Raw genomic sequence first — 14,980 nt, 5'->3', positions numbered from 1 at the left:
ACCACAAACTCCAGGAAATGATTTTAAACATATCTCAATCCTTTGTAGATTGTTTGTGATAAGAATTGCATCATCCACATTGGAACATCCTGTGTGTGAAGTAAGGGCTCTGAAGCGGGATGGCCCTCCGCCTACACTGAAAAGAGAACAGACCACAGCCTTACTTACAGCCAGAGGGCTGCCCAGGTACTCTGCTTGGGAGGTCAGCTTGCTTTAAAATTATCCCGCTCACTTGAGACCGTTAAAAAGGCTCCAGAATTATCAAAGCCATGTCACCACTGTTTCTAGCATTGAAGTTCATAGTACAATGAAAGTCTCATAAATGAAACTAGCAAAAGAGTTAAGATTATTTTGTTAAAATCTGGTAGATCCTGATGTAAATATGCCCATAAATTCTTAGAAACATGGCATACATGAAAGAGCTAAAATTCTACTTTAAAAATAACAGAGTATGATTTAAGAATACTCAGACTAGAGGCTTCGGTGAGTTGTTTGAGGGAAAGGCGTGAAGTCAGGACTTAGACAGACAGATTATAAAGGAAGCCAAAGTAAGCAGAGGAAAAAGGTACCAAAATGACAGCTTCAGAATAAGCAGTAAGGGAATAAAGAAAACAAAGCTGTGTGTGTGTGTGTGTGTGCATGCATGTGTGCACACGTGCATGTATTATATGATAAATCCATGGAAAAAGGACTCACAATTTGCAAAGGAATAATTCATGATCATACCACTTTCTGTGTCCAAAGCTAACTTGATTAGTATCAGAAGAAAAGTCAGTATTTAAACAGTCCTTCCCACATCTGCTACTTCCATAATGCCTATGCAACTGTCATAAATTAAGAGTAGAGAAGGGCACAGGGCCCATTGTCAAAACAAACAGGCAATTCTGGGTTCCAAGTTTCATATGATTTTCCTTGAGCCTAGAGTCGTGAAGACTGCTTGTCCTAACATGGCCCACTCTAGCACTGTAATGGGATAACCCACTCACCTGGATCCTGGCCACAGCCCTGCCCTCTGTGGCAAGGTACCTTGGCAGGGCTGGGTCATGAGAAAACCTTGTCTCTCTAATGATCCAGGCCTTGGGAAAAGAAAATGAGCTCTTAATATTAAGTGATTATAGCTAGTGACACTAAAAGAAAACCAACACCATTAACTGCAAGGAGTTTACATTGAGTGATGTCTTCTGTATTATTCAAAGCTGTCTATTCTGCATATAAATCTCTCTCACTGACTCTATTCCACACTCCTTAAGGCCAGCAACTGTTTTGCACTTTCTGTACCTCGTGTAGTTCAGAAAATCATGTCCATGGTTTTGCATCTCTTGTTTCTTTGCTTCGTAAGACCAGACCAACAAAAGGACCCAGACAGACTTGCCTGGCCAATTTTTGTTCTCTGTCCTTCCAGCTTCTCAATTCCGTATGGTTCAGCCCTTCAGGTCAGACAGGTGCTGTCTCTTCCTCTTGCATAGTGGGGTATGCTTGTATCATCTGGTGGTTAGGCCTTGAGCCTAAACTCAGTGCTACACCTTGCCAGAAAGCTCTATACTGTTGTTCAAAGCACTGGCCCAGCCAATAATAGAGTGGTGCCTTGCTTCCCAGACCTATTGTCCTGTGTTTATTCATCATTCAGTGATGTCATGAGAAGGTCTAGGCAGGATTTAGAAATGTCCAGTGTCCCTGGTCTTACTAGCACTATAATCTCACTATAAACTGCAAATATACTTGTCTTTTAACAATGTCTTGGATACTTAGAGGGAATCTTACATAGAGAAAGGAGATATGGCTGCCTCTCGTGTTCCCAGGACTCCGCCTGGTGGGATCCTCTCAACTCTGTGTCCCTTTTCATCTTGTTCAACTTCCAACCTGCAGCATGGCCGGTGGTTGAGCCCCTTACAATCCTTGAAAGGCTTATCACCTTCAATAATGTCTATTACTGATGTTGGCTCTTTCTCTTAGATTTACTCTGCCCAGGAAAGCTGTTACTTAAAAGAATCACTTCAAATTCAGTGCCAGGTGTCTTCAGCTAGGACATGTCTATGGACTAGAACAGTGGAGTTCATCTGAACCTCCCTTTCACCTCATAGGTCCTAAGTCAGTCTACTATAGCTCACTTTGTATAGCACTTGGGATAAATCATTTAGAATTAGGACTTCCATTTAGTCATTTAACAAATAATTATTGATCCTTTACTCAGTGCCAGATATCAGTCTGGGTGCTGAGAATGCAGCAGTCAACAAAACAATGTCCCTGAACTCAGAGACAGTGGCAGGAGACAGATAATGAGCATATAAACAAGTATATATCATTTAAGATAGTACTAATTGTTAGAAAATAAATCCACCTGTAAGGCTAGAATGACTCAGCAGTTGAGTGCTATATAGATAGGGTTGCTCTGAAAGGTCTATGAGGAGGAAACATTTGAGCTGAGACTGAAAGATGAAAAACATTTGAGTGATGATCTTAGGGAAGACTCTTCCAGGCAGGAGAAAAGAATTTGCAAAAGCTTTGAAACAGGAATGAGTTACGCATGTTCAAGGAACAGACAAAAGACTTAGTCCTTGGAGCATAGAAAGCAAAGGAGAAAGTGTAAAAGATGGTAATAGGAAAGACAGGCTGACACCCAATCACAGAGCCTCCTTTAGGGAATTTGAATCTAGGGAGTGAGCTGTGGTTTTTGTTTTCTGAGATGGAGTCTCACTCTGTCACCCAGGCTAGAGTGCAGTCGCATGATCTTGGCTCACTGCAACCTCCACCTCCCAGGTTCAAGCGATTCTCCTGCCTCCGCCTCTGGAGTAGCTGGCATTACAAGTGCCCACCACCACACCTGGCTGATTTTTGTATTTTTAGCAGAGATGGGGTTTCATCATTTTGATCAGGCTGGTCTTGAAATTCTGGCCTCAAGTGATCCACCCACCTTGGCCTCCCAAAGTGCTGGGATTACAGGTGTGAGCCACTGTTCCCAGCCGAGCCATGTTTTTAACAGTTCACGCTGACTGGCTAGAGCAAAGAGAGCAGAATAAAGCTGGCAAGAAGGGAAGCTGAAAGCAGGTGGAGAAGCTGCTGCAGCAGTGCCTGTGGGAGCTGGTGTTGGCTTCTATCAGGGTGGCAGCAGGAGAGACAGTGAGGAATGGCCAGGTATAATTGGTATTTTGGTGATAGGATTAACAGGACTGGCTCATGGATAAGATATAGGGGAGGAGAAAGAAGACAAGCCAAGCTTTTTGGCCTCATTAGCTTGTGCAGAAAATCAGATACTTGTGTTCTCCCAGTTAAGTTTGGTATGTCTACTGGCCATTAAAGTGGAGACATTGAATGAATTGTTTAATATAGCAGTCTGAGGGAAAAAATTAGGGCTAAATATGTAAAACTGTGGGTCACTAGCTACTTCATCTGCTAGATTCCAAGGTCAAAATATACTGACCATATTATCTTTCTAGCCTCCTCACCACTTTATGATTATCAGAGCATCATTTGATAATTGTTAGACATGCAACTCTCTCGTATCCCAAATGGTTACAGTAATTGCTAATCTTTAGTTTCCAACCGGATGTTATCTTTCCAGATGATTGATAAACTGTCTCTACATGCATTATTTTCCAAGTCTCCTCATATTAGTTAATACTCATCTCCAGCCTCTTCATCCCCACTGCTTAAAACCCAGCTCACGATTTACATCCTCCAAGACACCTCCTGAGAAATGCTGCCCTCTCATGGGATGATTTCATTTTGTTTCCTCATCAAATAGACAGGCATGCCCCAACATGTGATCCTGAACCTTTCTTTGAATTCAATTGTTTAGAGTATCAAATGGAAGTTCACACAGAAAAAAGGCTTATGTATTATAGTTTTTTTTTTTTTTTTGAGACAGGATCTTACTCTGCCACTCAGGTTGGAGTGCAGTGGTGCCAACATAGCTCACTGCAGCCTCAAACTCCTGGGCTCAAGCGATCCTCCCACCTCGGCTTCCTGAGTAGTCGGGACTGCAGGCATGCACCTCCATACCCCGTTGATTTTTAGATTTTTAATAGGGATGAGGTCTCCCGATGTTGCCCAGGTGGTCTCTAACTCCTAGGCTCAAGTGATCCTCCTACCTCAGCCTCCCAAAGTGCTCAGATTACAAGCGTGAGCCACTGCACTTGGCCATACATTACAGTTCTTATTTCATAAGCCAACAACAGCCCATTTACTCATTGAAAAGAGCTCTACAGAGTGGAGACTCAGAATCTGAAGTTCCAGGGTGAGTGGGGATGGTCTGGAGCCTTCTGCTGCAACAAGGAGATAAGGTCCCCATGGCAGGACCTGTGTCCACAAGTGGGCATTAACTCTGGCAGAATAGGAGTTATGGCTCTTCTTCCCAAATACAACTTTCAAATTACCTCATTTCTCTGGGTTCACTTGCATTATTATTATGGGAACTAGATTTCCATATCCATCGAGGTGGTTGTTTTTTACCCGGGTAGAATGGCCATGCTTTGAAAACGTAACCATCACATAGCATGAAAAGACTGGGGGCACTTTGAGGCAAAAATAAAAAGTGTTAATATGCTAGAGAAAGCCACCTTTGTACATTTTGCATTGATGTGTGTGAGGACTCTTCACCACATGGAGGGGAGAAGGCTAACTTAGAACGAAGCAAGTAGACAAAACCTTGCTAAAGAAAAAATTTAGGGAACAATTCTACCATTTAGAAATGGCCCAGAGATAGCATTAATAACTAGGTGATGATTTACAAAGTTCAATGAGTATCAGTTTATGTGATAAGAAATGAAGACAAATCTATCATTCTATCTATCTATCTACCTACTTATGTATTAGATGGTCAAAACTGGTATTATAAATTTGCTTTTGAATATTTAGAGACAATTTTCTATCCAGGTTTTAAAAAATGAACCATTATACCATCCCATTAATGATCAGTCTGCAGTTGTCAACTCTCAAAGTAAGATTGCTCAAAATTTAAGGATATTTGAGGGCCACTCATTTATAGTACATTTATTAAAGGCACCACTTTGAAAAAGCAATTGAAGTCAAATATGAAATTTATTTTGTGTTTTTATTGAAATCATAAAGAAGAGAATATTCTTACCAGTTGCCTTTTGGATTTATGAACTGCTGCACTGCATAGCCAAACTGTTCACTTGAAGGACCAGAAAATATTTTTGCTTCTGGGAGACCAACATTGTATGCCAAACAACAATTTAAAATGCCTATTAAGAAAAATATGAAACAGCACATATTTACAATTCATGAATATAAGTGTGTCATATAATTCTCGAAGGCCATTTTTAAGAAAACTTGCTTGACCTAATAATTATTACTTATCAACGATTACCCAGAAAAAGTAACTACTGCTCTTTAAGTACTTATTTAGAGGCCTGGCACCAAGCTAAATACTATATATGCATAATTCATTATATTATTAATCTCTTCATGGCAACCCTAGAAGATAGTTACTAATATTATCTTTGTTTTGTAGAGAATTTTGAGGTTCCAGGGGATAAGCATATCTCACCGCTGGAAAGAGGTAAGGATGAAGGCAAAATTTGAACACAAGACTTAAAACCACTAAATTACTTCTAAGTATTCTTAAGTAATTTGAATTATATTTATCTTTCCCAAAACAACAAGCCTCTGAGCCACCCAAGGGCAAGGGCTGAAGGGTATCATCTATTTATTCTGAATCACCTTGAATATCTTGACACGGGCTCTATATGAAACACCTGTTGAAAAGGCATTGATGACTACATCAAAGAAGATAGAAAATTACAGCTCCTTGAAAATTGTATCATTTTCTTTCAGAAGAGATCATTATCATTTTTGAGGATGAAAATGTAGGGATTGGTGTCGTATCTTTTCTATTCCAGTGGGAACTGCCAAAAGTGGTTTTGTTTTTGATGCTTCTTTCTGAGTGATTAAGAAATGCTAATCATTTCAAAAAACAGAACAAAGACCAAGGCAGATAAAGCCTTGATAGACTTTATTTTTTTAAATTCTTATTTCTGATGGAAAGGACGTGAAGGAAAAGATAAGGCAAATCATGTTTCTCTGTCTGGCACTGACAGCATTAATGTTGCCAGTTCTTCATCCTACAGAAAGAAGGTTGTGTGTATATTAACGCTCTCTCTGGAGATGGGAATGTGCCTCACATTGCTTAAGATCAATATTTACCTTCGCAGACACTGAAGACAGAATGGACTCTTTAAAATCGACATCCAAGTTCCATTAACATGTGCTTTCACAAAGAAATGTCCTACTTTCTAGGCAGCATTACAAGTGCACAGTATTTCATATGTCTATTGTTTTAGGCACTAAAAGGTCAGAAGAAAAAGGCTTGCTCTTCCATTGGGCCTCTGCATTTCTGGGAGCAGATTCTATAGAGTGCTCCGAAAGGATAATGAAGTCAGTGATGAAGCAACAGGGACTTAAAGTAGTTAACGTGCCTCTGTAAGTGCCAAAATCACTCTACCAGGGATTTGTCCACACAAGGAGTTCAGCTCTTTATTTCTTACAGATAATGTGCTGCCATGAAGAGAAATACAAATACTTATTCTGAAATACTCTATAGCAAAATCTACAAAGCTTAACATCTGCAAATTTTCTCCCTAACATCTATTTTTCATATGCACCATTGCTCCTTTTTATTTTTGAATAATAAAAAAATGCAAAAGAAAATAACAGCAAATTAAGCAGAGAACCAGAATTGGCATGCAGAATACTGGTGTTTTCAATCAACATTTATCTTCATCCCATTGTGGAGAGCTCAATAAATGGCATTTGAATATGTTATCAATCATCCAACATACTAGCGTGGAGAGATGATGCCAAACTGCTTTCACTTTTAAAATACCTAATGCTGTAAAGGACACATGTGACTGTATATATAACAACCTCACTTTCCCCCATTAATTAGAACTGGGCAGATTATGTAACGACAGGAAATTATGATGGAGTTCATTTTATCATTTAGCAGTTCAATTTTATCACATATATAGGCATATATGTGTTACCATATATGCATATATGTATATTATTAACTTAGGTCTTGTCATTGAACTGAGAATAAAATCTAATTTCCTCACTGTAGATTCAAAGGTCCTTCATGATCGAGCCCTGGTGTATCTTTCCGACTTCACTTCCCACCACTCTCCTCCTCCATCCCTGTGTTCCAGCCACACTCACTTTCCTTCTGTTTTTTGAACACATGCAGCTCAGTCTGCTCATGCGCTTTGCAGCTGCCTGTTCCACTGCCTATAACATCCTCCCCCAACACGGCATGTTGGACTTTGCTCAAAGAGGTTTCTGCTCTCCCTTGCCCTTCTGTGTAGCAGCAGCACCCTTCTTTATCATCGTATCACTACTGGAGCAATTATCCAAAATTATCTTATATATCCATATTATTTTGTCTGTGCCTACTAAAATGTAAGCTCCTTGAGAAGTCAAACCTTGTTTCTTTTATTCACTCTTACTTTCTCAGCACCTAGGATAATTTTTTTAATAAATGTATTTTAATTACTATATGTTCTTCAATAATGATTTGGAATATAAAGAAAACTGGAGGGAAAAATCATTCATAATCTTTTCATTCTACTGTAAGTACAGTTAATTCAGATGTATTTCCTTCCAGTATTTTTCCTCTATTTAAATTATAATGTTTATTTCAAATTGCATCCTACTGTTTCTTAATGCTTATGTGTGCCTATGTCAGAATCATCCTGACTCATTTGAGTGCCACAACAATCCTGTGAAACAGCAAAACCAAGCTATTATTAACAAATTACAAATAAGGAAACTGAAACTCATGAAGGCTAAATGTCTTTCTTGCACAATGTCACCCACTCTGAGTCTAGGTTTGGCTCATCTCTCAACTTTATTGTCCAGAATTTCTATTAATAAATGATCTGCTCATTTTTACTCACAAAGCATGTCCTTCTTTATCACCATCCCTTCATTTCATTGATACTAAATCTCCTCTTTTCTGCTACTTAAATCTTTCCCTTTATATCCTGCCTCTTTTGATAAATCTGGACAATCTCAAGTCTCTATACTTTTTCTCTTAATATGTATTTACAACTCAATTCTCTGTCATCATTTCACACTTGGCATATGATATTTAAATAGCTCATAAAAATTTAATGGAAGTATTCTGTCTAATTCAGCATCTATTTCTTCTTTGCAATCCCAATGCCTGTATCTTCTGATGTCTGTCCTCATAGCTCAACTGAATCATATGGATAATGAGAACCATATTTGGTCCACCTTGTTTCCTTCCTCCAAACCATGCCCATGTGTCTACACATACTTAAAAAATGGACCATTCAACGTATATTTATACAGCTCCTTTGTACCAGGCATTTTTTAAGGTACTGAGGATACTGCAAATAAATAAAACTAAATTCTCCCTGCTCTCTTTGCATTTCCATTATGGTAATTTTACTAAAAAGATGGCATCAAAATGTATAAGTCTTAAAATAAAGAGTGGTAAAAAGAGCCTTGAGCTCAGTATTGAGAAGAGGGTAAATCTAAGTTCAACGGTTTCACAGAGGAGGTGGCAATTAATCTGGATCTTGGAGGACAAGTTGGAATTCACTACATAAGGAAGAAGGCAAAGCTCATCCCAGGCACCAGAAACATCATGTTAAACAGGCCTAGGGTGTGAAAGAGAAGAGTATGGCAATGGTGAAAAGTCTGGCACAGAAAGTCATAAGTTGCTTCATTAATCTATACATTTCCAGTTCTCTATGAGATGCAGTGAGTCTTCAACTGACTTGGGCTTTGCCAGGAGCCTATTATCACCCAGAGTATAAATCTTCCTTCTTTGTCCTCATGTGAATGCCTGGAAATGCAATAATTACATAGAAAACTCAACATATTTAACAAAGGTGACCTTGTTATACATGTGTTGACTGTAACCAGGCCAAAGTATTCCAGCAAATCTCACCAAAGCTTACACCAAATACAAACATTTTACCTCATGTAGAGTTAACTAGTTTCCTCTATTTTCACAATAAAAAGGGGATAGTGTTTCATCCTAGATCATAACAGGCTGATTGCCATTTTACTATCCATAGGTAAACCAGATAATCAAACACAAGTTAACTAATGTAGATTTCTTATTTTTCTTAGAGTCTGAGGCAGGAGGATAGCTTGAATCCAGGAGTGCAAGACCATCCTTGGCAGCACAATGAGACCTCATCTCTACAAAAAATAGACAATTAGGTGGGCATGGTGGTGCATGCCTGTAGTTCCAGCTACTTGGGAGGCTGAGATGAGAGGATTGCTTGAGTTCAGGAGGTCCAGACTGCAGTGAGCCATGAAGGCACCACTGCACTGCAGACTGCGTGACAGAGGCTCTGTCTCTAAATCAAATAAACAAACATTTACAGGATCTCCTTTTCTGAGGATTCCTGACCATCTCTGAAATAATTTTTTTGGAAAAAATTTAAGAATTAATTTTAATAAATATGAAATGTATTCTACTTTCTTCTGGAGCCTAATTTTAAGTTATAATTCAAAAGAGAAATATATGATTGGGGATTGAATATAGTTAACCTATTTGTGTTCTAAAAATGTAGTGAAGGCTAATCATGGCAGCTCACACATGTAATCTCAATGGCCGACTGAGACAGGAGGATCATTTGAGCCCAGGAGTTCAAGGCTGCAGTGAACTGTGATTGTGCCTCTGTACTTCAACCTGGGCAACAGAGTAAGACCCCGTCTCCAAAAAAAAAAAAAAAAAGCAGTGAAACTTAGAAAGGAAAAAGTCTTTTAACAACAAGAGCATAAATAATGTATAAAACAAAACATGTTATTTTATATTCAACCACAAAAATTTGGCAAGGGAAGTTTATTGATGTCTATGATATCAGTGTCAGAACTGAAGGATGCATTTTTTTAGGAAAGGGTGGCTAAAAAGGTTCTAACTTTTGTGGTCAATGCAAATTTGAGCATATCTACATACACTGAAGGGTCAGGGGTAGGGATGGGTTTTTCATAGAAGGGACTCATTTGCAAAAGGTGCCCAGGGACATACATAGGAAGAAAGTCAGGTTAAGAGAAGAGAGTAAAGGCCAAGAGCAAGAGGTGAACTTGGGAAGAGAGGTGTGGTTTTGACATAGCCTCTCAGGTTGCAATTTGGCCCATTCCTGAAGATGCATGCTGCACTTCTAGGGGGAACAATGTCTCCATTAAATACTGAACAAAAACATAAGAACTGTAAGGCCTATCTCTAAATGTGAGCACAGAATGTCATTACTTTAAGAAGGTGGAGCACATTTCTCCCATGCCTGAGGGACTGGTCCTCAGCAGCTACAGAAGGATTGACAGGGAAGAGGGCAGAAAATGGTGAGCAACTAGGGCATGCAGAGGGCAGGGGCCGTGGTGCAAGTGACCAGGACACAGGGGATACAATTAGGGGCAGCAAAAGTTTCCAGGAGAACCATGCTCTAGAGTCATGGGAGAATGTTCTCTACTCCTAAAGAATGAGAAAACACTGTTTAGGCACTTATGCTCTCCGTATGTGTAAGTAGGTGGTTGGGCCACAGAAGTTCTATTTTGTTAATGACAATTTTGTATTTTATGTCATCTCTCAGTCTTAGGTGGCCTAAGAAAACACACTTTATATATATTAAACAGCTTTAATGATTTCTAGCAGTCTAAAATAATTAGTTCCTAATGACCACCATTAAAATTATCTGAATGTCCAAGATTAGGGGAGTGAATATGCAAATAGTAGCATATAAACTAGATGGAGTTATTTCCTGCCATTAAAAAAACAGCAATTGTGAAGAGGATGAAAGTGCTTAACAAAAATAAAATACAAAATTATATTCAGAGTAGAAGAAGGAGGTAAAAATATATGTGAATATTAACAGAGCAAAGAGTACAATTGTGAGTGTAATGTCGCTGCTTTTAAATTGTCCTTTAGTGTATTATAATACACTTGCAACAAATAAGAATCAGGATAAAAAAGCCAGCACGGTGGCTCACGCCTATAATCTCACCACTTTGGGAGACCAAGGTGGGTGGATCACCTGAGGTCAGAAGTTTGAGACTAGCCTGGCCAACATGGTGAAACCCCGTCTCTACTAAAAATACAAAAAAAAAAAAAATTAACTGGGCACATATCTGTAGTCCCAGCAACTCTGGAGGCTAAGGCAGGATAATTATTCAAGCTCAGAGGTGGAGGTTGCAGTGAGCCAAGATCAAGCCACTGTCATCCAGCCTGGGTGACAGAGTGAAACTCCGTCTCACCAAAATAATAAGAATAAGAATAAGAATAAGAATCATGATAAAAATAAGGAAGAAAGAAAATTGCTACTCCTACCCTAGACTAGGACTGTAAGCATGAGCTATTTGATTTCAACCTCATTTGCAGTGTCTAATCTGACTGTCACATGCACAAATATATCATTTATAATATATAAAGGGAAACTCTGGCCCATTGGGTTGCATTTGACTCTGACTTTCATTTGCTAGGCATGTCCTAAGAATTGGATCCCTACATTTATGCCTGTAGACTTAAAAGTGCAATGGTTATAAATGTCTTTCATCTCAATAACTCAAATGGTCACATAATAACACTTCTAGTCCATGGAACTCTATGTTTGTAATAAGTCTTGTATAAACTTGTTCATATCTGTATGATGACTTGTGATGTTTTCTCCATGATTCTATGGTTTTTCTCTCTATATTCAAAACTATCCATAATACAAAATTAATGAATTTATGCACACAGTTAATAAATAGATTTTATGTTCCTATTTATTTAATTTTTGTTCACTCAATAAACTTATTGAGTATGATGTGGTAAACACTGTTCTTAGTGCAGGAATGAGAATTACATTAATCCTCTCTTATCCTAAGGGAATGTGTTCTAAGTCTCGGCATCCCACCACCCCCAACGAAGTAAATGCCTTAAACAATAGGTAACACCAAACTCTATACAGTATATATTATTTTTTCTATATATACCTACCTGTAATAACATTTAAGTTATAAAATTAGACACAATAAGAGATTAAAAACAATAACTAATAATAAATAGAACAATTATAACAATATGCCAGCATTACTACTCTTGCACTTTGGGGCCATTATGAAGTAAAATAAGGATGACTTGGCCAGGCATGGTGGCTTATGCCTATAATCCCAGCACTTTGGGAGGCTGAGGCGGGAAGATCACCTGAGGTCAGGAGTTCAAGGCCAGCCTGGCCAACATGGTGAAACCCCATCTCTACTAAAAATGCAAAAATTAGCTGGGAGTGGTGGCACATACCTATAATCCCAGCTACATGGGAAGGTGAGGCAGAAGAATCACTTGAACCCAGGAGGTGGAGGTTGGAGTGAGCCGAGATCGTGCCACTGTACTCCAGCCTGAGTCACAGAGCAAGATTCCATCTCTGAATAAATAAATACATACATAACTAAATAACGGTGACTCAGACACAAGCCCTGCAATGCCATGACTGTTGATCTGATAACCAAGACAGCTCCTACGTGACTAGTGGGCAGGGGCCACAGACAGCATGCTGGACAAAGGGACGATTCACATCTTGGGCAGGATGGAGTGAGATTTTGTCACACTACTCAGAAAGATGCACAATTTAAAACTTATGACTTGTTTATTTTTGAAATTTCCCATTTAATATTTTTAGGTCACAGGTGACTGTGGGTAACTAATTTATATATTTTGCTCAAGATAAAAAATCAATTAGTTTGCTTATTATATATGAATTACGTCTTTATTCTTTGTGGTTCAATAAATCATTGAATCATTTTTAAATGATTCAACTTATTTTAATTTTTTAAAGTACCCTTTATTTTCATTTAAAAAACAAAATGTTTTATTTATTCATTTGACATTTATTTATTTATTTACTTTGAGATTGGAGTTTCGCTCTGTTACCCAGGCTGGAGTGCAATGGCATGATCTCCGCTCACTGCAACCTCCTCCTCTCGAGTTTAGGTGATTCTCTTATCACAGTCTCCTCAGTAGCTGGGATTACAGGTGTGTACCACCACACCCTGCTAATTTTTGTACTTTCAGTAGAGACAGAGTTTCACCATATTGGTCAAGCTGGTCTCGAATTCCTGACCTCAGGAGACCCAGGCACCTTGGCCTCCCAAAGTGCCGGAATTTACAGGCATGAGCCACCGAGTCCAGCCTAAAAAACAAAATGTTTTAAAGAGTATTTTATTAATTTTAGATATGACCTCTTCAAGAATAAATGTAATTTCTATAAATATTTTATATGCTTTCTAAAATCCTCTTTGTGTTATTCAAAAACTATACTAAGACGGAAGCCAAGATGGCTGACTAGAGGCAGCCGGCAGAAACCCCTCCCACCAAGAAACCAGGACATTGGGAAGGATGGCGCACACTCTGAACAGGTCTTTGCAAGCGAGGCATTGAGAGTGGATGAGGGAGGACGCGGATGCTGGGCTGAAGGGGGAGAAAGCTAGGCGCCCTACACGGGGTTGCCCTGCACCAGGAATCCTTCCTGGTCCCCAGCAACTTCTGGGGTGAGTTGAACAGAGAGGAGTGACTTGTTCCTACCACGGACTTCCGGCATCCTAGCAGCAGAACTCACGAACCCCACGGACACCTGAGCTGACACAGAGAGAGCTGCTTAGAGAGGTGGCAGAGGCAGGACACCAGCCAGCGTGGAGCGCAGAGGGTTTGACAACGGCAGAACATGGCCAAAGACGCCCATCCCTCAAGTTCTGCCATGCTCCTATAGGAGACTTTAGCTTTAGGGTGACTGTTGGACCTGGACAGAGCAGGGAAGTCTTGCCCGTGGGATGGGGCCAATCCTATCTGAGCATCTCCCCGTCTGCTGGCCTTTCCAGGAGCTCCAACTTGACCATGGCCGCTTGCAGAGCAGCTTCAGATGCCCAACCAGAGTGCTTCCTAGGGCACCTCATCAGAGCTCCTGCACTGACAGACCATGCCTGGCCATCAGGAGGGCTCCAGCAGAACAGCCCCTACCGAGGCACAATGGTTTACCTGCAGCCTCCCCCAACGGCAGCCTCCCCAACCACAGCCTCTCCCCACCATTTTGCCAGCATGCACTTGCCCACGCCCCACACCCCTCCACTTCCCCCCAACACTGCTTTGCTGGCCCACACATGCCAGAAGACCTTGTCTCTCCTCCCCTGCCAGTGAATGCTCATCCTACCACACCCCCAGCTGATGTGTGGGCACCCTGCTATGCTGGCATGAATGCACACAGGAATACTGGCAACCTCATCCCCGCTGTGCTACCACGTACCACCAGCAGGAGCTCATGTAGAAACGCTGCCGCCCTGCTCCTTCTGGAGCCCCAACCCAGCTGACACATGTGCACGCAGCCATGCTGCCACAGCTGCTGTCACATAAAAGTGAGCATAGATCCTGCTGCCACCACCCCAAGAAAGAGCTTTGGCTGGCATTCCCCATCGGAGTGTTGTGGACGATATAGACCGTGAACACTTTGGCCCCTCCAGTGCAGCAGATGCCTAACCCTGAGGAACCAGAGAACAAAGCCGGGGGCCCAGTACCAGTTCCTCAGAGTTACAGTACGCAGCCCAGGAGTGCAGGGCTGAGCCTTTGCTCCCTATAATCTTACAGAGACAATGCCAGTTCACTAAACACCACAATGAACTCCTCAAAGGGCATCAAAGAAGATAAAAGCAAAAAACGACCCATTCAAAAAGTAGCAATTTCAAAGACTGAAGGAACATCAGCCCACACAGATGACAAAGAAACAGCCCATGAACTCTGACAACTCATAAAGCCAGAATGTCTCCTTACTTCCAAACAACAGCACTAGTTCCCCAGCAATGGTTCTTAACCAGACTGAAGTGGCTAAAATGACAGAACTAGAATTCACAATATTAATAGAAATGAAGATCATCAAGGTTCAGGAGAAAGTCAAAACCCAATCCAAGGAATCTCAGGAATATAACGAAATAACACAGGAGCTGAAAGACAAAATGACTATTT

At 40.4% G+C, this 14,980-nt stretch overlaps 1 protein-coding gene across 3 annotated transcripts in view; it reads right to left on the bottom strand.

The window, feature by feature from the left end:
- ITGA2 (integrin, alpha 2 (CD49B, alpha 2 subunit of VLA-2 receptor)) overlaps positions 1 to 14,980 on the bottom strand; it is a 110,290-nt gene that overhangs the window by 61,536 nt on the left and 33,774 nt on the right. For 2 of the 3 annotated variants that reach the window (XR_001001489.1, XM_011939345.1), the window contains exon 2: positions 5,084 to 5,204. The exons of the other annotated variant lie outside the window; for it this stretch is intronic. Coding sequence is in view for 1 of the 2 variants with exons in the window: in XM_011939345.1 (XP_011794735.1) it covers positions 5,084 to 5,204 (121 nt within the window). In the remaining variant the exon portion in view is untranslated. The remainder of the gene's footprint in view (positions 1 to 5,083; positions 5,205 to 14,980) is intronic. 3 annotated transcript variants of the gene reach the window in all.

The sequence above is a fragment of the Colobus angolensis genome, unplaced genomic scaffold (genome assembly GCF_000951035.1).
Source record: "Colobus angolensis palliatus isolate OR3802 unplaced genomic scaffold, Cang.pa_1.0 Scaffold180, whole genome shotgun sequence".
NCBI lineage: Eukaryota > Metazoa > Chordata > Mammalia > Primates > Cercopithecidae > Colobus > Colobus angolensis.
This window is presented reverse-complemented; position numbering and strand designations above follow the sequence as displayed.